The sequence below is a fragment of the Scleropages formosus genome, chromosome 20 (assembly GCF_900964775.1).
Source record: "Scleropages formosus chromosome 20, fSclFor1.1, whole genome shotgun sequence".
Classification (NCBI taxonomy): domain Eukaryota; kingdom Metazoa; phylum Chordata; class Actinopteri; order Osteoglossiformes; family Osteoglossidae; genus Scleropages; species Scleropages formosus.
Genome location: NC_041825.1, coordinates 18,718,324 through 18,745,223, shown reverse-complemented (window position 1 = coordinate 18,745,223; position 26,900 = coordinate 18,718,324). Strand labels below are relative to the sequence as shown.

The 26,900-nt window shown below is 49.1% G+C and overlaps 1 protein-coding gene, 1 long non-coding RNA gene and 1 other non-coding gene across 3 annotated transcripts; 2 read left to right on the top strand and 1 right to left on the bottom strand.

Moving 5' to 3' along the window:
- Positions 1-1,847: 1,847 nt before the first annotated feature.
- Positions 1,848-19,608, bottom strand: sphk1 (sphingosine kinase 1). Its single transcript, XM_018762075.2, has 5 exons — positions 18,259-19,608; positions 10,067-10,216; positions 6,244-6,338; positions 6,035-6,150; positions 1,848-5,356 (listed from the first exon to the last, which is right to left on the bottom strand). The coding sequence occupies exons 1-5, from the start codon at positions 18,695-18,697 to the stop codon at positions 4,501-4,503; spliced, it is 1,656 nt and encodes a 551-aa protein (XP_018617591.2). The 5' UTR covers positions 18,698-19,608; the 3' UTR covers positions 1,848-4,500.
- Positions 19,609-24,816: 5,208 nt separating this feature from the next.
- On the top strand, positions 24,817-26,410 carry LOC108939991 (uncharacterized). Its single transcript, XR_001966538.2, has 4 exons — positions 24,817-24,944; positions 25,555-25,593; positions 25,778-25,889; positions 26,071-26,410. It is a non-coding gene; the product is annotated as an uncharacterized LOC108939991 (long non-coding RNA).
- LOC114909245 (small nucleolar RNA R38) lies at positions 25,926-25,996 on the top strand. The gene has a single exon (XR_003797186.1). It is a non-coding gene; the product is annotated as a small nucleolar RNA R38 (small nucleolar RNA).
- Positions 26,411-26,900: the final 490 nt, after the last annotated feature.

Here is a 26,900-nt window from a genome sequence, read left to right as displayed (position 1 = left end):
GTACTTGTCCGCTCGCAGGTTCCGGGGACACTCGTAGTGACGGGTGTAGACATTGTTTGCTTTTCTTTCAGTTTCTTTTCCTAGTTGAGGACAGAGCTTTCGGTGACTGCGGTAGTGCTACTTCTTGTCAAGTTGATCGCTTCCTAAGTTGAACGGTTTCCAGGTCCGGTCGCTGCTGCTGCTTCATTTCAAATGCGAAGGCCCACAAAGGGGTGCTGTGCTCAACGTGTCGAATGGGGTTAGAGGCAAGCGGGTTGACGTTGAATGGTATTTTCATTCGTTTCCCCGGGATTTCCTCCAGACCGGTTGTAGCGCTGGTGGCGGGTGGGTCGGGGGGAGCCGGCCCAAAGCGCAACCTCGCGAGGCCGCTCGGGATCCCCGCCGGTCTGCTCTGTCCTCTCGCCGCCACCCTCGCACACCAGCCAGGAGATGGCACGCTTGGGTTGAGAAGGTGTATTTAATTGTCGGTTTGGAGATTCCTTGTGCTCCTCGGGGGGTTATTGACACACCTGGTGCCCGGCGCTGGGCCTGGACGTCGTCGTCGTCGCCGTCGCCGCGCTCTACTGCTGGTGGTCCAAAAGTCCCGGTCGGTTGTCGGCAGTGCCGCAAGGGGGCGGCGACTCAGTGCTGATGTTCATCCAGAGCTTCCTCAGTGCTTAGAAAAAAAAAAAAATAAAAGTGCAGAAAAGTAACCTGACTGGCTCTGCAAGTGCTTGTGAGTGGAGTTAGAGGCCCTCTGTTTACATCCTTGCTGTGGACAAAACTGGATTTTTTGTGTGTGTGTGTGTGTGTGAGTGAGTGAGTGAGAGAAACACTCCTGCTTTGACAAGACTCAGTGGGGGTGTGTCTGTCCCCTACGCAGGCCTCCTGCGCCTGTAAAGAAAACGGTAACCGTTAGCACAAGGGCCGTCAGTACTTACGACATGCACCAGTGGAGCCCGGATGAAGTCCACTTTCATCAGAACAATCCCACGCAAAGGAGGGATTGCAAATGTAAAGTGGGTTTGGTAGAAGGAGGAGCAGGGGTGAGGATTTTTTTTTTTTTGGGAAGAAACCTATTTAATTTACCTGGCATGGCAATCATGCCCCCCCCACTGTGCTGGCTGTAAGCCTGGGTGGGATCCCTTGTCTGTGTAGATGCAGTGCCTATGGTGCCACCCCAACCACACCCACTTTCAACACTGCAGCTCCTGCTCCTGACTTCAACTTAGTTTTCCATTTGTTCAACAGAAAATGTGAAGCTTAGGTCTCAGAAAAGAGGACATGAAGCACATGAAGCTATATATAAAGAAAAAAAGTCAGTGTATGTGTATAATACTCCAGATCCATATTAAAGAAACAGCCAAAGCATGTAACATGTTGCTTTAAGCCTTACATGGCTACACACAAGACTTGACTGTATGATGTAAACATTTTCACAGTGGCCTGTACTGATTTAAATTGATTTGTAGCCTGACTCCTCTGTACAGATGTCATGACTATATAAATATTAAAAAAAAGATATAACAAAAGCAAAGTAGTCAAGTGAATGCTTGGGATATATGTTTACATTGCAGGGTGAAAATGTTTACTTTTTTCATGATTTTTTTTTATTTTTGGTTGCATTAAACTCTTTGCAAGCAGAACATGGTAGTAACTTTTTTTTTTAAATTTATTAAACCTTACCACATTCCAGGATTTTTAGATAAATGCTGCAGCCCAGTTATTACCTGCTAAAATGAATTCTGGCTGATGAGGTACATAAACATGGCGAATCCAAAACTGCAGGAAAACATTTCAATCGGACAGTTGCTTTTATTCAAAAATTCAGCAGAATTTGGCCTTGAATATAAAATTAGACATTTTCGCAAGGTTGTAAAAATATACCTCTATTTGTCTATTAAATGTCATTCAGTATAGGAGCGGTAAAAATAACAGTACTGTGTTTTCTCTACACTGCGTTAAACTCCGGAAGGGTGAAACATCCTCCTGGAGAGCAGCGCTCGGCAGCAGCTGGTTCTTCTCCCACAGCGATCCAGTGCAGTCCAGGTGGAGGATGGCCTGTGACCGTGCTCACGGGGATCACGTGCAGGAGCCGCACCCAAGTACCTCATTCGCTGGCCTGGGAAACCTGAGCACTTCATACACAGGGACCGATGGTACCTGCGCTACATACCAATTTTTGCTGTGTAAAAAAAAAAAAAAAAAACCCCACACGTCAAGCTCGAGGTAAACGCTGAAAAGCACAAGGGTGTCGCTCAGTTCCCGGCGAGCCACACGTACAAGGTTCTCTTTACATATTCACTTTACATTCCTTCCTACATATTTAACTGAACACGGTAGCTACTTAGTGTATTAAGAGCACATGTGTGTAAACAGTAGGTTGACACAGCTGCAGTAATCGCACCTTGGCTTGTGTCTGTATGAAAACCGCCTACCCCAAGAACTGAATCTGACAACCAGCGTAATGCAGACGGTAGGTTTTTTATATTAAAAAAAAAAAAAAAGCAAAGCCCCATGAACTCTCAAAGTGCCTGTCAACATTCTTTTTATAACAGTGGTTTTCCTGTGTCTTCAGGAAAAAAAAACAAACAAAAAAAAAAAAAAACCACACACAACCATGACCCTAAAATAAACCCATCACTTTGCTCTTCGCTGTGGACAGATCTGTGAGGACGCAGCGCCAGCTGCTGCAGAACCTGCAGGAGGCCGCCGCCGATATTGCATAACTATCGCTCAGCGCAGGACATGTGCTTTCGATGGGCTGCACGGCGCTTTCTGTAAACGCGACGCTTGCCGTTCGGGGCGCGGCATCGCCCGAGCTTCATTCATTTGCATCCTTTGCGGTATTCGCCCGTGAAGCCGCGGCGGAGATTACATCATAATTCCCCGAGCGTCTCGTATTCGCGGCCCTTCCGCCTTGAGCCGTGACCGAGGAGGGGAGGTTACGGAAGTGCGCTCGGCGCTTCTCGAGGCAGCTCGGTCCGCGAGTGGGAGGAGAGCAGCCTAAACCGTACATTACAGTGTGTCGTCACAAGGTGCTCCACTTTGTCCATTTACAGTACGAACGTTGGGTTCTACAGCGAGCACTTCTCCCAGAAAGCATCGCGTGATAAACAAATCGGCCTTGAGAAACCGCATCGTTTCGGTTGCGCGGCGACTTGGGGGAAAAAAAAACCGGAGTGTTCAAACGCTCCGCTCCCCGCCCTGCCTGCTGGGACACCAAGGGACATGACCTGCATCTCCTTAAAAGAGTCAGGCAGACATCAGCGTACGCGCGTCACCCCTCGGTGACAACAGCGCTCAATTATGATAATTATCACGGTACCTGCAGGGCAGGCAGCTGTGCCAGAAACACGGTGCACCACGGAGTCCCGCCCACTGACCCATGAATCGCATCGCTATGGATGTGCCGTCGCCCAGCCCCGCGGCGATCGGAAAAACCCGAGGCAGCCGCTGGCAGGCTGTAGCTGCGTGGAACGCACCCAACCAGCCAGCAGCTTCGAACGGGCGGAAGAGAAGCGGCCGGAAAGAAAGCCATTCCGTGCTGAAGGTTACGCTGCTCATCACCGCCACCTGTCAAGTTTCTCACGCTTTCCCGGCTTTCGGACAAGGACGCGTGGGTGCCGACGGCTCGGAGAGCCTCCCGGGGTGGCGGGACAGGGGGAGCGGGGCAGGCGCGCCTGCGGGCAGCCCGGGGACAGGGACCGAGGCTCCTCGGAGGAGCGCCGCAGTGGGTGGGGGAGGGGCCTGGAGTCAGCATCGCTGACGGCTGGACCCCAGCTGGAGAGCCGCAACACTGCATCAGGCGGTGGCTCTCGTGCGGCGGCCCTGGCTCGCGCAGCCTTCCCCTGGGGGGCCGTCAAAGCAGAGGTCTTATCGACAATGAGGTAAAGACGCACACGTGACCTCGAAGAGTTTAACAAAAACCAGGAAAAGACCGTACGTGTTAAGCGAGCGGGGGGAGGGGTGTAGCGGAGACCGTACCGTGCCAGCGGGGGCAACAGCTCTCACTCTCCCTGCCTGCTACCGAATCCTCTGCAGCGGGGGGACATTTATGAAGCGAGACAGCAGAGCCCCCGTTCGGCGCTGCTGTCACTACACATCCTCTGCCTAGTGGGCGCTAGTGGAGAGCCAGCGCAGGAGCAGCTGCTCGTAGCCCTTGGAGTTGCTTTTCGTCCGTCACATTAAGTTACGCTCGCACATGCGCGCTACACCACCGCAAGCCAGAGCAGCACAAAACGGCAGCGGTACACTTGCCTTAATACGATAGCACTGCGGAGGTGCTCTTAACGCAACGTGAAACGGAATGAGCGTCTAGTGCGCGTCCCACTTGTTCGGGCAGCGTGGGGGACGGGCATTACGAATGGCAGCACGAGAGATGCGAGATCCTGCGGGGAAGCCGGCTGTAGCGTCTCCACTTCGGCATTTTCACAGGCATCGCACGGTTCGAGGGGGCACTAGAAGGGCGGACGTGTGGAAACCGGGTGTGAGAGCAGGCACCGCGGAGCAGGCCGGCCTTCAGCCTGCTATGAGGCGGGCCAGTCCGCTGTGGACCTGCGCCTGCACCGGCCCGTACTCCACCACCTCCCCGTCCACCGTGATCACCCCTTTGGGAGTGAGGGGCTCCAGGCGTAGCGCCAGCACCTTCACGTAGACCAGGTCAGGGCAGCCGGCGGCGAGGTGCACGCCCTTCTCCATGGCCAGGAAGAGGCGCAGCAGAGCAGCTCGGGAGATTCCCGCTTTGACGTAGAAAAGATGCATGACTCCGTCCTCCAGCGAGGCCCCCGGGGCAGCCAAGAGGTCCTCTGCCAGGTGGGACTGGTACATGGCTAGCACGAGCACAAAGTCCTCCTCCTTGACCACGGTCCAGTGGCTGGGCACCGGCTGTTCCAGGGGCACCAAGAGGGAGTCCGCGGGGCCCCCGGATGCGGCAGGCGGGGCCTCGCTCCGGCTGGCTTTCGTGGCGTTGTTGGAGTTGCAGGAGTTGCGGAAGGTGTGAGCAGCTCCCTGGTCGGCCGACGCCTTCTTCTGGCAGAAGAGGGAGGAGCAGAAGCCAGGAGCGTGGCCCTGCGGGGAGGCCCCGCACCGGGGAGGAGGCTCCTCGGCCGGGAGGTACGCCAGCCTGCCCCGGTACACCCGCAGGGAGGCGAGGCGCACCAGCGTGCCGACCGTGAAACGCGCCGCGCCCACATAGCGGTACTTCTCGCTCTCGATGTCAACGTCCGCCACGAAGCCCCAGGCCAGCGACAGGAAGGAGAAGAGACGCAGGCCAGAGGCCAGGCTCACGGAGACGAGGTCGAGCCGCGACACCAGGCCCTTACACAGCAGGAACCCGCAGCTCACCAGAAGGTCTTCGCTGGACCCTGGGGGAGACCTGCCGGAGTGCAGAGGACAAGTGAGCCGTCACCTGCGCTGGAAGGGCGAGGAAGCGGTGAACCCCACGCTGGCAACACACCACAATAACGCCTCTCGACAGCAAGCAGAGTAATAGCCCTTGGTAAAAAAAAAAATAAAATAAAATAAAATAAGGCTGTTCGTTTAGGAGCAGTCTCAAGACTTGGTGTTTGACGCGAATGTGATTAAATGAACGTGCGTCCAGCGTACTAAGACGACGCAAGTGCTGTGCGCATGTGGCCAGCAGGGGGCGCTCTCTTCTCTGCTGGGGAACAAGGGCAGGAATGGAAGCTTACAGAAGCTCGGTGCTCTGCTGACTCAAAAGCCCTTCGACTCACACGCTTCCTCTGCATCTCATTTGACCCCTTTCTTCAACTAAACTGATTTACCTTTTGTCCACCGTTGTCTGATGGAAGCAAAATGGAAATGAAAAACCCAAACGAACGCCTCGTCGCTGGGACTGCGAGCCGAACTATGCCAGGATTTTATGAATCGCTCTACGGCGGCGGAACAAAACACGATCTAGATCCCTCTCGCCTGTTGTGCTCCAGCCAGGTAAACAAGCACTGGCGTCTGTGAGCTGACAGGCAGGGGGTGGACAGTTTACCACGGCCCCCCCGGGCTGTGTGTATAGCGGTGGGAGAGAGAGGGGGCTCACCCGGTATAGTGGTGGATAGAAGCTGCCAGGGCGTTCCCTGAGCCCCCAGGCAGGATCCCCAATGGAGTCTGGATGGCCTCCTCCCAGTCATCCCTCTCCATCAGCCCATTCACCACCTGGGAAGGAGAGACAGGGCCTGAGCATGCACATACACACACACACACACACACACGCGCACACACACGCACACACACCAAGCAGTCACGCACCTCGAAGAGCAGCCCATCTCCTGATATGATGACCAGGGCATCCCACTGTGACAGGTCAGCCTCTCTCACGAGCTCGCGGGCGTGGTTCTGGCGCTCTGCAGGGGCCAGGGTGATCGGGGGGGACAGTGAGGCCTCTGTGACAGTCTGTACAGGGTCACAAATGTCTGCCGCTGGAGCGTCTCCCTGCTTTTGTGTCTTATGCCTTCATCACTGACTAAGAGCAACAGAAAAGGCCCTGGGATCTCATTACACAACAGGACTCGGAATTAAATCGCACATTTGATCGAGCACCCAAGGTTCAGTCAGTAGCAGTTCACTGTGCGGTCGTGCGTGCGATTAACAGACCGGCTGCCCACGTTGAGAAGCTGCGCAGACGGTCTCGTCGTACCCCAGGAACAACCAGACACCGTTGCTAGGTGCGACAGCACTGCCCAGCAGTTCCGCCTCGCTTAGCGACACGTGACGGCCGGGACCCGAGACCTTCGGGTTTGCGCCGCCCGTCGTTTCCACCTCGGCCACTCAACCGAGCCGGATCCCGTGACTCCGCGCGGCACGCGACGCGACGCACGCTCGACCGCTGACCCGCTTCTCATTCAGGACGTGGAAGAGAGCGGCGCCTCGCCGTTTTCCCCACGGCTGCGTGGCCCCAGCCGGGTTCCCCAACGGGAGCCGTACGCTCCCTTCAGGAGAGGCCTCGCGGGAGACATCGAGTTACCGACGCGTCTCAACGGCCTGATAAGAGCGCAGCGATTGCCCGTGTGTGTTATCAGTCCGGTCACGTCAGACTAGCCAAAGTGCAGGGCACGAAACGGCTCGGCTGCAAACAACACAGCAGTAAAGAGTGCTAAGTCGGCACGTTACACACGACTGTAATCCATGGGAAATCAATTAATATGGCCTTTCAATTAAGCTGACGGTGTGTTCTAAAGAGCCCCTCCTGCTAGTGACCTCTGGTGCACCTGGGGCGCCTGGAGCGGGGCCAGCGGAGCGCAAGGTGCGATTGGGATCCTCGCGCCGTGTCGTACCTGTGCGGCGGTGGTGCACGGCGCAGCTACTGCGGTTGGCCACGGCGACAGAGACGCCGACAATCCTCCGGCAGCGGCACCTGGACCCTGCTCCCCGCACCCTGCCCCGCTCCCCAGCTGTGTCCCTAACAAAGAAGGCACTGTCCCGCCCCAACCCCCACCTCCTCCGCACACAGGCGGAGAAGACAGCAGAGTGTAGGCTGGTATTCAGTGACAATAACGAAACAAGAGACAGGAAATACCAGTGGGGCAAAATCTCAGCTGAAAGCCGAGTGGTGGAAAATGTCTTGCCGGTGCTGACACCCTGCATCGGAAAGGAGTCGCCGGTCAGCAGGATGGCTGAGGGACAATACGTGCTACGATCAGGTCTCTCCCAGGACATGAAGCCTCGCTCAGAGGTCACCATCTCCGTTTCTCTATGGATAGTTGGCTTAAATAAATTTAAAAAACACACTAGCCCCCCGGCACCAGCCGGCACTCCCACCTTCACGAGACCAGTCCACTCTGGAGCGGAAAGACTGGTGCTGGTTCTCAGGAGCACTTTTACACTGAACCACGGACAGTAATAGAAAGGGACAGTCACCCTGCCGACCCTCGAGAGCACCGAGCGGGCCCTATGGTTCAGAGCACCGCGGCCAAGCGGGACATCGTCATCCAGCCCCACAGCTCTACAAAACGGCCCTGAGCAACGAAGGGATACGGGCAGCAAGATGCGTTGTGCTCACCACCACAGGCGGTCATCCACAAACGACCGGGTTCCATTCCCGCAACCCCGTCGTAAGCAGACTGCGTTCCAAATCGAAACTCCCCTTATAGAGAGTTACTGTAAAGAAACCACAAAGACATACAAACTGACACATTGTATAACAGAGCTTTGCTCTTTCACTAACTCCACATCCTTCACGTTACATTACCTCATTTAGCGGACACTTTCCTCCAAAGTCCGACGATTTACCCATTTATAGAGCCGAGGAATTTTCAGGGGAGGAAGTACCTTGCCCAAGAGTACAACAGCTGGAAGTGAGACTCAAACCTGTAACCTTTGGGTCTAAAGGCAGCAGTGCTAACCACTACACTACCAGCTGTCCCAAAGTATTATACTACATCAGTCTGTTAAAATACTAACGTAGAATAATCTATTTACAAAACAGCAATTATAAAAAAGATACAGTACACAGAATAAAGAACACAGCAGTTCAGTGCACAGCATTCCTTAATAAGGAAGACACTTTTTCAGTTACTAGCCATTTTAAAATCAAAGGTACGTTGAAGGGCAAAGTTTTGTAAGCGAAACGCTGGCGGTGGACAAGCAAATGCGAAATGAGACCCAAACAATTAACAGCATCTGCTGGCTGCATTTATGTTACGACCAAAGGTCTGGACCAGCCGCGAGTCCCGACGGTCGTAAGTCACACACTCTTCGTCATAACTCGAGGACTGCCCGTGTATTGCCCTTCCCGACAAGGGCAAGTCGAAGTGCGCGATGCAAGTTAAGTCACGTCGCTTCAGGAGCCGGATGATCGGCATTTCCTCCCCTTACCCTGTTTTTGTACTCTTCTGCATCTCGTTTTAAAGCGCACCCTGCGAGCTGCCCTTGTCACCCTGCTGGACTTAATCGAAGCTGCGCAGTGCCGATCTGAGAAGTCTTCAGAGTGGGTTTAAGGACTTCTTTACAAACGTCGAGATGCCCGTATTGCTTCCCTCAGGGACGTTTTCCGGAGCCGAGGCACCGGATGACGATACCGCGCTCGGCCGCAGCCCTCGCAATTGCAGGGCCCGAGAGTCAGCAGGGTAACTGTCCCTTTCCATTACCATCCGCCTGCTGACTTCCCACAGGAATGTGGCAGGAATCTCGCAGTTGCAGGCGAGGGCCGTCGCTGCTGCGCTTGCATACCAGCTTCTCGCTATCAGACGTCACACACACACGCGTGCAAGCGCGCCGATTATATGATGAGACACCCATCGATATTCGCGTCTCGATACGACCTTTCGAGAGAACCCGAGAACCTCTTTACGGCACCTGCTTCAGAAGCGTGCGTCTCCTTGAAGGTTCTTAAAAAAATAAACCACGACAAGCTGTCCATCGCTACTGTAATTGTTCTACGATTTGTTCAAGATTAACTCTGGGAGAAACCAAATCGATAACAGGGGAACATCTGAAGTCAAAAACCAACATACTCAGCAGTTGCTGACTTTCCGTGTAACTTCACCCCATCCCGCCGTGCTTGGAAAAGCTTATTGCTTTATCGTCACGTGGCGCTAAGTAACCACAGAGGGACAGGACCGCACGCGCTGAACCTGAAGATGACCGGTCCTCGTGTACGGCTCCAGTTACAGCACATGGAGGGCCTCTCACTTAGTCGGCCCTTTGCTCCGATTTCTCCAGCACCGTACGGCCATCGAGGCTGGAGCGGAAGAGGATCGCGATGTGGGACGCCGCAGACGGCCAGGACAGACAGATAAAAGATACGGAACAAGTCAAATCAAATCAGAAAACTCAATGAAGTACAAATGATAAGACTGAGGTTGCTGCTTTGAGGGCATCGAGCAAAGACTGGAATCTTTTCAAAAGACAGTAATGCAGGGGTACGTTGAAGAAAAAAGAAAAAAAACCCAACAACCAGATGGACTCGACTGTCGTAAGAATGATCGCTGGTCTTCGTGCTAGGTGGACGGTTAAAGGCGCACACACAGCACAGGGACACGTACACAGTACTAACACGGTTAGCAGGGGCTCTGCGGAAACACCCGAACGAGAAGAGCGGACGGCGGAAAGGAAACCTCAGACCGGTACTGACCGGTGACTATGAGCGTGTGCGTAACCCCGGCCTCCGTGAGCATGTGCTGGATGTGGCTCGTGAAGAGGCAGAGCGCCTGACCCCTGCCGCTGTGCGGGTTCACCAGCAGCATGAGGCGACACGGCCGACGCACCTCGCCGTACACCACACCTGAGATGGAGACAAGGAGGGAGGGAGACAGGGAGGGGAGCGTTAAGTAAACACATCTTCGCTGGATACACAGTCCTACTCAAAGTGTCAGGAAAAGCACGGTGAACTTGCTCATCCCAAGAGTAATAGCGACATGGGGCAGGATGAAGGATGACTCAGGATGCTCTCACGATGAGGTCAGAGGCACACACGGAGATTGAGACACTGCCCATTTCCCGTCAGTCAAATGTTGGGAAATACACACCAAAGCACAGGTTAAACTTGTTAACGAACGTGAACCTGAACTTCATGAATACGTAACTGAAGACAAACTATGACAAATACTTTCAGCAGTTCTCTCTCTAAAGTGGCTGAGAACATTTATCAGCTGGTAGTTTTTACTCTCTCTGTCACTCACACACTATGGGTGAACCTGAACAGCGTGTCTTTGGACTGTGGGAGGAAACCAGAGCACCCGGAGGAAACCCACGCAGACACGGGGAGAACATGCGAACTCCACACAGACTGAGCGGGGATCGAACCCGCGTTCTCTCACACCACCCAGGCGCTGTTTTTACAGGAACAATTTAGGGTAAGGACCTTACTCAAGGTTACTAGGAGGGGGGATTTGCGAAACAACACGGCAGCTTCCACAGATGCTGCCGCACTGGGGTGGGAGGGAAGCGCTCGCGTCTCTCAGCGTGCCAGAGCCATGGTGTCTGCAAGTCCCTCCCGGTGAAGCGATGGGCCCGGCGGGGCACCGGAGAGAGAGACCTCGCCGTCCCGACGCCACACGCAAAGGACGGCGAGCGGCGCGTTTCTCGCACGGAAAGCAGAATACACGGCACGCTGCTGTGCTCCGACAAGGCCAGGTGAACGGCAGAGACGCCCGGCAGAGCGAACGCAGCGACCCAAATACAAAAATAACAAAAGAAACAAAGTCATCCGTCTGCGTAAGAAAAAATAAACTCCTCATAAACAGATAGATGAGAGTCCCGTCACAAACTCATCTCCGCACACTTTCGGACGCAGACGTGCGTTCAGCTAGACGCGTTGCCCTCCCTCGGAAGGTCATGGGAAAGTACTAAGCAAGTTCCTCGGTTTTAAATAAAGCAGTAGCTTGCCACCCACACGCAGAGACACACACACAGCTCAGCATTTTTCGTGGTCAGCTTCAAACAGAGCTTCTCCGCTGGGCATGCTGGTCGCACCACATTACACCCCAGATTTGCACTGGATGCATTTTAGTGCACGCTGACCTCTGAAATTTATCGGTTCATCCTGGAGTCATTTCGTTTGAAAATTATTAAAGCGCTGCTTCCGCTCGGGCTCAGCACAGTGGTGCAGCAGGGCGAGCTGCTGCTGCCTAACAGTGCTTGGGGTGTGGGCTTGACTCTCCTTCAGTCCTCCTGTTCACCCCTTGTTCACATGGGTTTCCTCCAGGTGCCCTGGTTTCTTCCAGAGACATGTGTGTCAGGTTAATAGGTGACCCTAAAATAGCCCGTGGTGTGTCGCAGTGTGTGCGTGGCTACAATGCGATGGACCGGCATCTCATCCAGGGCAATCAAACCTCAGCCGTGTCCCTTCTGCTCCAGGGATAGGCTCCGGACCGCCGTGACCCTGACTCGGTCAAGCGGTTAAGGAAAGCAAGCGAGTGTTTTCACCGATCTCCACACGGGGAATAGTGCGACGTGGCGATTTCCTCTCAACTTGCACAACCCGGGTCCTCTGTACAGCGCCGGACTCTCCTGTGTCTGTCCGCAATACCTAAAGATATGCACTGCTTCCGAGGAAGGGAGCGGGAGATCTTAACCATGAGGAGCTTTTCATGCAAGGTAACATTCCATCTCTCTGTCATCATCTCTCTCTCACTCTCTCTCACACACACACAGCACTGATGGAGACAGTGATGTGAAAACGCACCTCTTTGAGAGAAAGAGGCGCCAGCTGGCAGAGAGAGCACGAGGGCGGTCGGCGAGGTGTAACGGCGGGAGACGGACGTGTCCGGACGTGACCGTCGGACGATCCGTCTGAGCTCAGAGATCCATTCCGACGCTAAGCAGCACTAACGCAAACGTGGCGAACGACATGGATCGTGTGGGACAAAAACATTTTCGGGAGGCCAGACTCGATCAAATACGAGAAAATAAACTCCGACCCCGGGCTGCGACTAAAAAAAAAGGAATTTTAAAAAGGATGCGAACGCACACAATCTCACGCAGGTAGTTCAGGTTGATCCGGACACTTCCGTCACAATTCAACAACACCATTGATTTATTCTCTAAAAATACATCTGCAGGACCGGATGGCTGCAGCGTTGAAGTATGTCAGGTTCTCCAATACCTTCTAGCCCCTCACTCTCACACATATTAAAGCGTTTGGGCCAGAAACTCACGTACGCAGCCATTTAAGGAACCCACAGTGCCTCTCATTCATACGTCAGATAAAGGCCTTGAGGTTTTCAATCGATACACATAATGAATTCCTATAATTACATACTGCTAAGGCAGTCGTACATAACATTGTGTTATTAAAACCAACATACAGTAATTACATCAGACTGCATGAAGACGGAATGGCTTTGACAATACAAGTGAATTACTGAATGAGTCCTTGCTGTACGCCAAACAAACCCAGCAACGCCTTTAAATGAAACGAGAAGCACAGCGGTACATCTTTATATTGTAAAGGGACCGATTTACTAGAGGCACTGAGGTGAAGTACCTTGCTCAAGTGTAGTTGAGCCCACAAGTCTGTGCCCTTAAACCAACGCACTACTGGCTCTGCTCTATCTTTACAAATCATACAGTCTCCAAGCCACCGAATCTACGTTGGTGGAAATGGCTTGAAGCTCAGGAACGCGGTGCAAAAGATTTTCAGGATGCAGACGTGCTTCACCGTACATCAAGGCTCCATGACTTCCACTGCCAAAATGAGAAAACAAAAACCATCATTAACTTTATGGGATTGGATGCGCATTTACATTTAGGCAAAGTTTAAGCCCAAGTCCAAAAAAAAAACCTGCAGAAAGTGAGAGGAAACCAAGAGCAAGTGATTACTAGAGCAGATCCGGCAGACTCCCAAACGCAATCTTTGGAGACCCTGCTAGAATGTTCCATCAGTCAATTCATCTCCATCTCTGCATCAGCTACCAGCTGGTAGGGAAAAACCCCACTGTTCTAAACATATTCATGCACCACATTCGTGTAGTCAATATAAATACATTTGATCGAGAGAATTAAATTGTAAAATAAATATCAGTCATAAAGTCAGCAATTACATGAGCCAGAAGGCACACACCTGCATACGCGACATGTCAGACAGGATGCCTCCAAATTGGATCAGCCTTTCCATTTAGTCAAAATTTAGAGGAGTTATTTAAATTTACTAGAAAGAAGCTAACCTGATTGAAAATAGCAGGCATAACTGATTGTTCATCTATAAATGCACCCAAAACTGACACACACACACACACACACACACACACACACACACACACACACACACACACACACACACACACACACTCCAGATGACCCAACCTGTTTGTCAGTGAAAGCCACACTGGTGCCTTTCATTCTGTAGTCCCATTGTTGGGAAAAAGACCAAAATCTAGTCTAATAAATAGCCTAAAACCTGTAAATGGGGAAAAAAAACTACTACAATGTACCACAGAATAGATTAATTCAAACATGTTAGAAAGATGGAGATGAAACCTTGCCGGTGGCTCCCTCCCTACAGCATGCTGTGACGGATTATTAACCGTTCAGCAAACTGCCCGTCTTCATTACACATGCGGAATGGATGCTTGTTTATTTATTAACTCTGCTTCTTTCCTTTACGCTCGCTGGGCTTTCGCAGCCTCGTTGCTATCGCTGCCGTGTGTTTGCAAGTTATGCTCCCTGCTGCGTTACCGCTAGGGCTTTATCAGTTAAATGTACCAGTGTTTACACGTCGACAGGCCGAATGCTCCCTTAAGCTGCTCCTTTGGGTGCGGGGACGTGAGCCGAAAAGACGCAGCGTCACCCCACAATCATCAGAAGTGTCCGCCGGTCTCAGCGGATGGCAGGGGATGACATGGCGTTTATCGCCCGATGGCCAGGCATCAACGTCACCGCATGACAAGGGCCGGGGTGCTGGCGCTTCCATACGCGTGGCTAGGTCTGGCACGCCTTTCAGCCGCTGCGGTTATGAATGCTTAATGCACTGGAGCTCCTCTCGGGACTGCCCACAGGCTCTGGGGTTGAGCAACGTGTTGTGGCGCTGTCAACACCCAGCGTTGCACCTTCTCCCCATCCAACGCAGATCTCACTGAAGTCGGGGCTTCTTGTGCTGAACTCGACGTCCAGCGTTTTCTCTCTCCGTCCTTTGTATAAATAGATCCAGACACACATGCGACACAGGTTAACTCCTCTGCTAACTGCACATATGTGGACGCTGGTCTCAGCACGGTGGTCCTGTTATATGTTCGGCTACAGGCACTTCTCCAAACTGCAGCAATGACGTTCGGCAAGCAAAAGCCCCTCAGGTAAACGGGGCTTGTGAATTATGCATTTGAGTAAACAATGGAAAGTCATACGGCACACAGACACACACCCAAAGATTGACAAAGAGACCACCTCCGGAGGAACAGGCCGCCTCTCATCAAACCCGCGACCACAGGTGGCCCTCGGTGCTACAGAACCTACGTCGTACAGTCTGGGACAGTCTATGCGAACAAGCAAGTGTCTGACGTCTGGGCGGTGGTGGGGGGCTCACAGAGAGGCAGATAAGGGCCTTGACAGGCTGTCAAGCCTCATCCGAGGGGAGCGCAGACAGGTGCCCTGGAGGAGAGGCCAGGGCTGCTTGAGCCCTGCATCGCCACCGCCAGGATCCTCACAGGCGTGCAGAGACTCGGGCTGCAGGACGTCCACGTTCACACTCGCCCTCCTGCCTCGGCCACAGCTTCCACCCAGCAGGCTTCCATTCTTCGCTCAGCAGCTTTGTCACACTTGGACAGTCCTGCCAAGATTTCAGAGAACTAACCGAGCTAGAATTTACTAGTTATGGGTGGGATCTCGTGGTTAGGGACTATTTAATGAACTGAAACCACATTTCACCTTACTTGCAACTGTTTAAAAAAAAAAAAAAAAAAAAAAAGTTGCAGAATTTAAAAGTGGAACTCACTGCCACACAGCAGACGAGCAGGATATACATTTTCAGCCGTTTCCCAAACCAGTTTGTGCATACGCTGGCATTTCGTTGCAGGGGGCAGCTGGTAGCGTAGTGATTAGAGCTACTCCCTTTGGATCTAAATGTCGTAGGTTCGATGACTAACTTTACTGTAGTACCCTTGCGCAAGGTACTTACCCTGAAGTGATTCAGTAAAATTACCCAGCTCTATGGGTAAATAATGGTAAGCTTGTAATAATTTTAACCTTAACACTTTAAGTCGCTTTGGAGAAAAGCGTCAGCTAAATGAATAAATGTAAAGAAAACTCGTCAGTCCACGAGAGAGATCACGCATCACTTTGAGGACTGTAATAACTTGAACATTAAATAACTCTAGCATTACTCATCAGGACAATATGAAGCAATATCTTTGTAAGGTATGCTGTGTCGGTGCAGCGTTTGTCTAATTGTTCTAATGCAGAAAGAGGGAAAACGGTGGGGGTATCGATCGCCACTCCTAATCCTCTACACCTAAAAGCATCTCCTTCTGTACCTGTCACAGTGCATTAATACATAATACTCTCTGTTATGGCTTCATGCTGTCTGCCTAATTTGAAATTCACATATTCACTGTATTACTGGCTGCCTGTGAAACTGGCATGTTGAAACAACCTAAAGTAATGAATTAATCATTACAGTGGTTGCAAATGAGTCTGGTTTTCCTTCCGCTTACAATAGGGGAGACATGTTAAAACATTTTTAACATGGTTATTATTAGAATTGTCCTGCAATGTACTGGGGTCCCATCCAGGCTATACCCTGCCTCGCACCCTATGCTTCCAGGACGGACTCAACGGCACTGCGACCCTGCATTAGGACAAGCGGTTGTTGAAACAGAGAAAAGTCCCTCTTTACTTTGTAACTGCTACCATGAAAGCTGAGGGCTCTGGAGTCAGCCAGCTGCTAGGAAACACAGCGACGTCACAGAGCCGACGAACAGGCGGTGGGACCGATTCAGATTGCTGAATAGTTCCAAGGACACAACATTCATGGCCATGTTACAATTCTCTTTTCGCTCAATCGTTTTTTTTGTCCCCTCTCTTCTCGCCAGGAAGCGAAGAAACCAAAACGACATCACGAAACTATGCGGTCAGCACGTCTCCCGGCGTGGAAACAAGCGTGAATGAACGCATGAGGAACATAAAAATATCCCCTTCGCATAATATTCCCAGCTCAGTTCCTTCCTTAAATGCACGTGAAGGACCGCAAGGTTGTTACGTTCTGCCCAGGTGGTGCGCGGTGCTGGCGTACTCCAGCGGGACCCAAAAACAGGGCTGCTCCCCAGATTACCCGTAAAGCCTGGTTACCGTGGTTGCGGCGCTACCGTTGAAATCACCACCACCCCCCTAACCCCACACAACACAGCAGGACAAACTGCCAATGCCCTTTACAATTTCATCATCTTTCTAAAGTCATGCAGATACACCTTACAGAAACGGTACAAGCCATTTCAGAACAACGCTGAAAACCTGTTTTCGGCCCGATTTAATAAGCGTAATTTGTGGTTTGCTTCACAATGACACCGATCAAACACTCCCAACCACATAATTTCTAACAAAACAAATGGATTCACTCCTAGCGAAAGATAATATCTGAGCGAACATTGGCCTTCTCTGCGTGTCAGGTTCCGACACCCAAGAATATGTTCGGGGCCTAAGAGTAATCCACGAGGAGTGTATCGGTATAACTTATACTATAACTGAGAAGAGAAAATGCTAGACAGACCAACAGGAAGAGCAACATTTTTTACAACTAGTCATCCCTTGTGGAGCAACATACATTAGTCACTAAGACAGAAACTCCCATGTTTAATCCCTTGAGGAAGTGCCACGTCTGTGTTTAAGGTTCCCTTGTGAAACGGTGGGTTGCTAGTTCTCTTCCTGGCCTTCCTTTCGTTTGCACGAGATGATTTAGGTAAAAAGCTCAGCTCTGAATTAGAGACTCAGTAGATATGGTAAAATGTCACTTCATATGGAAGCGACTGGAACTTCCACAGCAGGCATAACCGGTTCCAGGGCTTCTGGAAGTCAGTGTACAATAGAATAGACGTGGAGATGGGGGCCAGTGGGGGAACAATACATATGATATGAGTGCGCTTTTAAAAAAGAGAAGCAGCTCTAGAATAAGAGTTAAAAAATAAAAAAAAAAAAAGCGGTGAAAAAGCCGGAGAAGTCCGTGTGAAGTCAATCAATGGCGGGTCAGAGCGAATGTCCTGTCTGCTCGCTCCTAACACAATGCTGGCCGCCAAACTGGGTTAAAGGAACAGATTAAAATAGATCATGCAAAAAGGCGGATGCTTTACTAGGAGGATCGCCCCAACTGCACAGTTTCAGTAAAAAATAAAATTTAAACAAAAAAAAAAAAATCTTTCTTCATATTTACTTCCACACACATTGATTGCTTAATCATGTGACGTTCCTCAACGAAAAGAGCTAGTGACATTGATTGAGCAAAAAGTCTTACATAAAGTTACCGTGTGTTCTGCACTTAAACTTTAGAGTCATGATGTGGTCTTTTTTAAAGGTTAAGCGAATCAAGAAATCTATTTAATAACAGTCTTACAACCATGCATGCATGATTCATTGTACTTCCCACACTTGGGGAGAATTGTATGAATATATTATTTATTCACAACTTGGGTGTATTTTGCTATATAATATTTGTACACGTTTGTCTCGCAAGCTGAGGTGCTGTTCAGGTGACACTTTTGTTTTGGAGAAAAACACACACAGCAGGTGAGGAGAGCGGAAAACTCCACACCGACGGCTGCTTCCATCACGGTAGTTGGAAGCGCGCGCGTTCGCAGTGTCTGCTCACAGTGACGGGGCGCGCGGGTACGCGCGCGCACTCACCTTCTCTGTGCGGTCTGTGGCGCGCGGACCCCTCTCTGATGGCCAGAGCCCAGCGCTCGGCCTCGCGCAGGTTGCCCTGGGGGTCCCGCGCCGCCGTCGCCGCCGCCACCCTGAAGCGCAGCTCCAGCCGCTGGCGGCCGCCCGTCGAGCTCATCCACCGCCGTCGGAACGGGTAGAAATAAGCGGAGAAATAGGCGCCCGGGTCCGCGTCCTCCTCCGCCCGGAACGCCCGGCAGCCCACGCAGTCCATCAAGTAGTGGACCACCCTGGTGCGACTGGCGGACGCGGCCGTGACCCTCTGCACGGCGAGCTCCGTGTCCGTGAGGCTCACGGCGAAGCGCACCTTGGCGCCGGCCGCGGCCGCGAATTCCCCGTAGAGCAGCACCCGGCCGGCGTCGCGGCGCTGCGGAGCCTCCGCTTCGGGCAGCTTCTCTTCCATTTCCAGCGGTCTTCTAGTTCCTGCGGACAGGCTCAGCTGCGGGACGGGAAAGAGAGGGGACGTGACCCGCGCGGCAGCGGCTGAAGATGCTGCGGTGTGTGTGTCGCACGCGCACGCCGGCCAGCACGCTGTGGGGCGGAACGGAACGGAACGGGACGGGACGGGCGGTCCACGGACACACCGCGTCCGCCCGCTTCGCACTTGGGCTGCAGCGCGCGGCTGTCGGAGTTTGAACGCTGACAGGCACAGTCCGCACAGCCCGGCGTCTCGCGGGCGCGGGGCGAAGGGTGCACTGCACCGCCCCCTAGTGCCGCGCCGCAGGCAACGCGACAGGAGAACAGCGCACCTGCAGCCCTTCTGTCCCCCAGCATCTGCCGGCGCTCGCTTCTCGCTCCCGCACTTCCACACCACAGTCACCTCTAGAAGAGCGTGGAAGTTACCTGCGCAGATCGCGTCTGCAGTATTTTGCCTCCTGTGTACGTTGCAGGGCACAGCTGCACACAGCTGGGCACAAGCGTACAAGGAGGCGTGTCCTAACAAGCCTAATGCGCCCCTCCCCCCCAAACATTTACCTTGAACTCAATAACCCCACCATACCTGACAAGCTGTCTGAAGTTGGGGAAATCAAAATACAGTATTAATGTGGTGCAACTACCAAAGCGTTGTCACGTGCCTCTCTCCGCTGGCGTCTTGTAGATGCTCACATCTAGTTCAAAACTGGTTACAGCCTACAAAACCATCAAGAGATCTGCTCCCCGATGCCTATAGACTTGATCGATTGCTACGTTCCGCTGCCTCTGGTCACTTGCGCAAAACGTCTAAAATCGGGAGCGCAAACGTTTCCTGTCCTGGCTTTGATGTGGTGGAATGACCTCCCCCTCTCTTTCAGAACTGCTTTCAAGAAGCTTCTCAAAAAACATCTCTTTCAGAATCGCTTCCCCTCTGATCTCCTATGTGCTTAATAAATATGAACAATATTTCTTTAGTCATTGAAAAACATACCACAAGCCACTCATGTAAGGTACCCTGCTTTATACTGTGGTATGTGACAAATTGAATGTACTCAAGAATCACGTCTGCATTTAGATATATCCACCCGTTGATGTAATGCTCTTTTTGTATTGTTCTCTGAGATATACATCACTTTGGAGAAAAGTCTCTGCTAAACGAATAAATGTAAAAACAAATGTAAGTGATGTTTTTTGAGAAATTTATCCAAACTCTGTGGAAATTTATGGTAAAAATGTTTTCTGTATAGATTTAAAATTGGGAGGTGTTGCAGCATAAATTGATTTGCAATACAGTATTTTTTGCATTTTTAACACAATCTAACATCTTATGTTTTTCAGGGTTAAGTCAGTGCCTAAATAAAAAAACAAAAGGATCACAAACTCTATAAAGTTTTATTTACATTAAATTACTTCCATGACTTGCAAAATAAAATAAAAATTAGTTTTGGTATACAAAGGGAACATTTTAGTCAGTTTCAGTAATTACTGGCTTCAAATATATATGTTTTGGACATAACAGGGTGTTTTTAATATACTTAACCTACTTTGATAGAGTATATTTGAGAGAGTATACACAGAGAACACATTTAGTAATTATGCAGGCTATAATTAAAAGGGCTTCCTACAAATTGGCTATATACAGAAGTGCCCTTACATAAAACATTTATCAAAAAGGTACTATATTTGGAAATGCAAAAAAAAGGCACAATATGAAGTAAAATAAGACCGTCTGTATACTTAGAATTTACACCATTAAATTTATTTCTGCTTTGGATGTTTTGTTTATCAGCATATCCAGTACTCAGTTATACAGAATTTTAAAGCCATCTCTAAATGACAGGAATTCTGTTGTGCCACCGCAGCCTTCGGTGCTCCATTCCATGGTTTAGCCATCCTTTTCTCTGGAAAGCACGCTTGACGTGTATTTCAGAGAAAAACTAGTTCTGTTGAAATGTGGTTCACCTCCTTAACCATGAACTGGGAGGGAGGATGCAGCAATTCGTACTCGATTTTTAAACTTTTTTTAGCAGATGCCCTTTTCCAGAGCAAATAACAATGTTTAGATTTGTGCCTCATAGTGTATGTTTTTCCAACAAAACTGCATGTACTGTATATTTATTATTCTAGAAATGATGGGGGGTGTGGAATGCGTGATGAGGTGATTCAATCCGGTAAGAATTAAGAAGGATGGAAAAAAGTTCTGTTATAACCTACAAACTAAAATGTGTCTTCTTACTACTGGCACTTTGGACCTTTGATTAAATTATGACAAGCTTTCACCAGGAGAAAAGCCCTTTTTCTAATAATGTAACATTAGCTTTCATGCACGAGTAAATGATGGTTATGTCACGGTTCACCCCTTCGCTCGTATGTGCATTTACTGGGTCGGCCAAGATGATAAGAGTCGCGTAGGTGTGCGGCTCGAGAGGCGCTTGTGCCAAGGCAGAGCTGTGGTGACTAAGGTGCAGTGTGTGATGTCAAGTCTCTAGTCTCTAGCGGAAAAATGATGCGGCAGTTCAGATTTATGGCTGTGGCTCATTCCACCACAGGGTGGAACTGCGGAACCAGGAGGGGCAGTTCCAGGCACAGCGAACTAAGCACGCAGAGGAAAAATAAAGGAGATCGTCTAGCGTGTAGGTACTGATGGAGAGCCGCAGTTGCGGTGCTCCCAAGCTATTTTTCGCATGCGCTGCAGTTCTAAACATGATGTGTCTAAAAGCCACATCTGGTAGGTTACGGAGGGGAAGTGGGGGACGGTCACGAGGAACGGGTGGATTCTTCCGATGCTGCAGAGCTGAGGCATCTGGGCCTCTTTGTCACTGCTGTGGCGTGGTGGGAAAGGTCATCTGGCTGAGACAGATGGATCTTTGAAGGAGGTGGAGAGGTTCGCTGCTGGGGTCGGATGCGGCTGCGGTTCAGAGCCTCTGAGCCCGTCTCATTCATAGTGTCATTTTCGGTGTGTGGATGCTGGGACGATTAAGAACGCTGAACCTTGAATACTCTGTAATCCATCAGCCAGCACCACTGACCGTCAGCGCAAGCACGGGTACTATATTTTGATCATGTTTAAAATTTGAGAAACCCTGACTTTCGATTAAGTAATCCGGGCTTTTAACAGAGAATTTAGAACGCATTCACATTGTAAGTAACATTTAATGCGTCAGCACAGTGGCCAGCAAAACTCATCCTTATTCCGATACCACTATTTATATTCTCGTGTTTGTATACTCTGTAAATATGTTCTATATCTATTTATTCTGCAATTCTGCGTCATCTGTTTGTCTGTTAATACCGGAGGCACCTAGAACCACAGCAAATTCCTTGTATGCATCAGTACACTTGGCCAATAAAACTCATTCTGATTCTGATTAAGAAATAAAATACAACCATTGAGGTCGGGTGTTGGTTTTTGGTGCTGCACCACATTCCCTTAAAGAGAATGTGATGTATTTTTCCCCCAGAATTTTCACCTCGTTTTAGTGGTGTCCGGTTCAGGATCAGACAGCGCCCTGCCCCCCCCCATGTGTGTGTCAGCAATCAGAAGCCAGTTGGTGTGTGTGCTCCTCTGATTTGCACCCCTCCCCTCCTTTATCGCACTGCCAGTCACATGGTGTCTCATGGGAGTGCTGGGGCTGATTGGAGGAGGGGTGCATCCTGCGCTGCTGTCAACGCTTTCTGCAAATGAATTTTGCTCTAATAACAAAAATAAGTGCACTGCAAAGAGTTCAAAAAATCATTATGCATTAAATAGTAGCACTTTTACATTTAGCTGATGCTTTTCTCCAAAGCACCTTCCAGTGTTAGTCTACCTACGATTATTCACACAGCTGGATAATTTTACTGGAGCAGTTTAGGGTAAGTACCTTGCTCAAGGGTACTAGAGCCAGAGGCAAGATTCAAACCTGCAACCTTTGGGTCCAAAGACAGCAGCTCTAAAGACTGTACTACCTGCTGCCACTGTTATTAAAATTGTGTATTATTTCTTCAAGTGCTGTGAGCCCTTTTTTGATTTCAGATTAGAAAAACTGACTTCTTCGGTTTCTTTAAATTGGCTGGCCTTACTGATGCAAGTATTCCACAAATCCTTCACATTATGCATAGTATTCATGACATTTTATTCAACAGGACATTGTTATCAATCCTTCAGCTTTCTCCAATTCCAATAATAAAACACTCAGACTTTCTACAACGGAAAACTACAAATGAAGATTAAACATGACATGATTATAAAATTACAATTATATTATATATTACATTAAAATTATAATTATAATTTTAGCAGACACTTTTGTCCCAGGTGAATTATGTTTATAGTTTTCACTCAGTTTGTTTACTAACGACTAATTCAGCAAAAAACAGATTAGTTGATATTAAGTGCCACCATTTCGGCATCGACTCTTGGTGACCACATGAATGGAGAACCTCCAGAATGTTCTGTCCTCTGCTTGTGTTCTCACGCTTGAAAAGGGAGCATCCATGAATCCATCCATGATTGCTGGTCATCCTCCCTTGCTTTTTTTCATCCTCTTCTAGTTCTTTCTTTTCAAGAGAACCCAGTCATCTCATGATGTGTCCATACTGTAACCTCGGTATCATCTTTGTGCTTCCAAAGAGCCTACTTGACTTAATTTGATCCAGGACCTGTTCGACTTCTTAGTTGTCCACGGCACCATAGTTAAAAGGAATTAACATTTATAGTATATTACTACTCTCCTTCTTATGCAATCTGCAGCTTTCACATTAATATATTGGTACACAATTCAATGATTCTTTTTTGGGGGTTTTTACATTTATTTATTTAGCAGATGCTTTTCTCCAAAGCAACTTCCAATGAACTCTATGCAGTGTTATCAGCTCACACACCTTATTCACCGCGGTGATTTACACTGCTAGATACACTACTTACACTGGGTCACTCATCCATACATCAGTGCAACTATATATATCTATAATTTCATTGTATTTAACAGCAGTACAATGACAATAAAGTCTTCAGTTCAATTCAACACACACTATGGGTGAACCTGAACAGCATGTCTTTGGAGTGTGGGAGGAAACCAGATCACCCAGAGAAAACCCACACAGACGCAGAGAGAACACGCAAACTCTGAGCGGGAATCAAACCCACGTCCTCCCACACAGCCCATGCACTGTGAGACAGCAGCGCTACTTGCTGTGCCACCGTGCCACCCTCTAAACCACCATTTTTGAGGATCTTTCCCAGGTCCTTCATTGTAGTTCCTCTAAAGCTAGTCTGACTGAGCCTCTTTCGTCTTATGTTTGGTATACAAATTAAAAAGGTAATAAAAAAATATGTTGGCTTCTTCGTTTGGCAATTGTAAATCATTGTGTGGCTTCACACTCTTTGTAGAGCTGGTAACTTTATAGCAACACATCAAACATTGCTCTTTTCCTCGCTTTCATGAAGTCTTCAGTAGTTCTTCCAGGAGGAGGTCTGATATTTACATTTATTAATTCAGCAGATGCTCGTCTCCACAGATATCATCTCATTGATCATACCCTTTATTTTAAACAGTACCAAAAGGAATCAATATAAACATATAAAATAATTATAGTCCATATTGCGCATGACAGAATTTCAAATTTATTTGCAGTCTTGAAAAAAGCTTGAAAACAAATCTTTTTTTTTCCCCTTTTGAGGACTCACTTGCAATACTAACATAGGTGGTTTTTTTGCAAGGTGTATTTACACATTAATTACATTATGACTCGGTTATAAAAGTTGGTTTGTTTTTCCGAACTATATTCGCAGGACTTTCAAAATGGCACCTGATGTTCTTTACATTGAGAGTGAAGTAAATTATAAACACCAGCGGCTTTAAGGCAGGAAAATTATTTCTAGGGATAACGCTTTGAAGCAGTAGTTGAACTCGCTTAATCAGCACCAGGACTGAATTTATACAGTTATATTTGTTTGGCTTTAACAAGTAACTGTTATTCTCTCCCTAACACACAACCAAACTGCACAATCCGCTCGTCAGACTCATAACATCCGGCTACCGCTCGCGCGTCTAATGAACCGCCCTCGCCTTCCCAGAAGGCTTTGCAATAACAAGGCGGAAGTATAAAACCTGCAGAACGGAACCCTTCCGCCTTTTTTTGAGGAGCAAGTAGAAGATGGAGGGGTTAGTGTGTATGGCTTGTATACAGCCGCTCAGTTTGTGGAAAATGCAGATGGCGTTAAATGACAAATATGCGAGGACGCCTCCGTAAGTGTAAGTCCCCGTCGTTGTGGTGCGTTCTGCTGTACGGTGGTGTTAGTTAGTAGCCTGGAGCCTAGGTCGGCTAGCTTTGTTGCTAACACTTCCAGCTAACGCTGAGGTGTGCGAACACGTGGCCCGCAGGCTCCCGGGCTGAGTAATGTGTATCCTGTTCTACTAGCTCTTTCACTACCTTCATCAAAACACGAGAGCTGTAAACGTTAACTACTGGCCTACTAGTATCCTTTTCTAAAAATCTTCTTTAGTGGCTGGCTCGTTCTTATGAAGTCCTGCGTGCTTTTCGGTGAGCAGCTTGTAACAAGCCTTGTTACTCCGTAGTCCTAAAATTGAACACATTCATTCATTGTATGTTAACTAGAGTGGAGCCTGTGATGTGCTTGTTATCCCTGTCTGAAAAGACTTGTGGAAATCATTGATGTCTGATGGCTTCCTTACAAGCTAAGTTATGTAGTTCTGATTTCATGTTAATGAGTCTTCAGCTGCAGCTATCAGGTGAGGTCAGTGCTCAACTCTGTCATCAGGGACAAGATTAAGAATTTAATCCTCTGCACTGACAACGTGGCTCCTGAGTACTGTCCTTATCTGCATGTTTTTCTGTCTGCAGTGACCAGGCTTTGATACTGCAGAGATTTCTATGTCTGTGGTGAGTGACCTTCATGGTTTTATTAAAGTATTGCTGTTCTGCAGGGGTGGAGCTGCTTGAACTTGCTTTCTGCTTTGAAGTAGATGTGAAATGAGAAGACATGCTTTTCCCCCTAGTTTACATTCATTATAAAGTAACCTGGTAATTCCCTGCGACTTGCTAAACATGCCTGTTGTATCCACAGAAACGGGTGGCGAGCAATTGCGCTCGTGTCGGGTTCCGGCTCAGGCTTTGGAATTGCTGTTAACATGGCGGCTGTAAAATGAATACCACGGTCTTGCCAAAGGCAGTGAAAGGTAAAGCTCCAATGCAAGAGAAAAGAACTTTCAAAAATGAGCCAATGATTACAACTTGTTATCCCTGTCTGAATGTGACTGTGGACACTTGGTACACTGAGGCTTGTTTAGGAATTAGTGTTAAAACAAATCCTCAATCTGAATCTGTCATTAATTTACTTCTGAAATCTTTTGTTTAAAGGTGCCTGTGTTCAAGATGCAAGCTGGACTGAAGATTTTGAAAACATGGCAGTAGTGCTGAACTTAAAATCAAGCAGCTTTGTCATTTGGACATGTGTAGATTGTAATAGGTTTTAATTTGCCTAATTCAGCAAATATAAAGATGAATGTGAAGTGTTTACTGTAATGTTTAAGGCCACAAAGTAGGTCATTGGTTAAAATTGTCATGACTTTGTAAAGTTTTACATGCTATGTGAAACTTGTACTGTCTTGAAGCCTTTTTTTGCCCTTTTCACTAGTTTAGACTATTGGTGTAGTCTTCCCCTGCCTTTAAGGTTCCCCCAAAACACTTTCAAATGATTTCTCAAATTAAGATTTAATTACATTTTGTGGAACATTTGCTCCTGAGTTGAAATTGACTTCCTGGTGCTAAAATGTCACCAACTGCAGTTAAAATGGACCCTTAATGGAAGGTGGGGTTCTTGGGAAGGGTTCTAAGTTTTAAAGGGGAGGGACTAGAGGGTTAGAACTGTAGTGAATGTTGAACAGGTGACACTGAAGTGGTGGATAATTTAGGGAAATTGTCATTGCCAATAGTGCTTTCCCTTTCTGGAGATACTGAAGATAACAGCATTCATCAAGTTTAGGATGGGGGAGGACAAGATATGGAAGGGGATACCTCAGGGTATTGATCATAGGGATTCCCCAATTCATAAAACACCTGTCCCAAAAAATATCAGTTGGAATATATGCTGCTGACCTGAACTCTTTGAACAGTGGCACTTTATGGAATACAGGTAAGTGTAAATAGACCATGATCTGCTACTTGGGGGTGAATGTTGACTCACCAAT

Bases quoted from the DNA above. Each gene is read 5' to 3' on its own strand.
- sphk1 (XM_018762075.2), bottom strand. From the start codon at position 18,697: ATGGAAGAGAAGCTGCCCGAAGCGGAGGCTCCGCAGCGCCGCGACGCC. The intron at 10,217-18,258 runs GTGAGTGCGCGC...TCTCCATCTCAG, and splicing joins CCACAGACCGCACAGAGAAG to GTGTGGTGTACGGCGAGGTG. The intron at 5,357-6,034 runs GTGAGCCCCCTC...GCACTCCGGCAG, and splicing joins TCTATCCACCACTATACCGG to GTCTCCCCCAGGGTCCAGCG.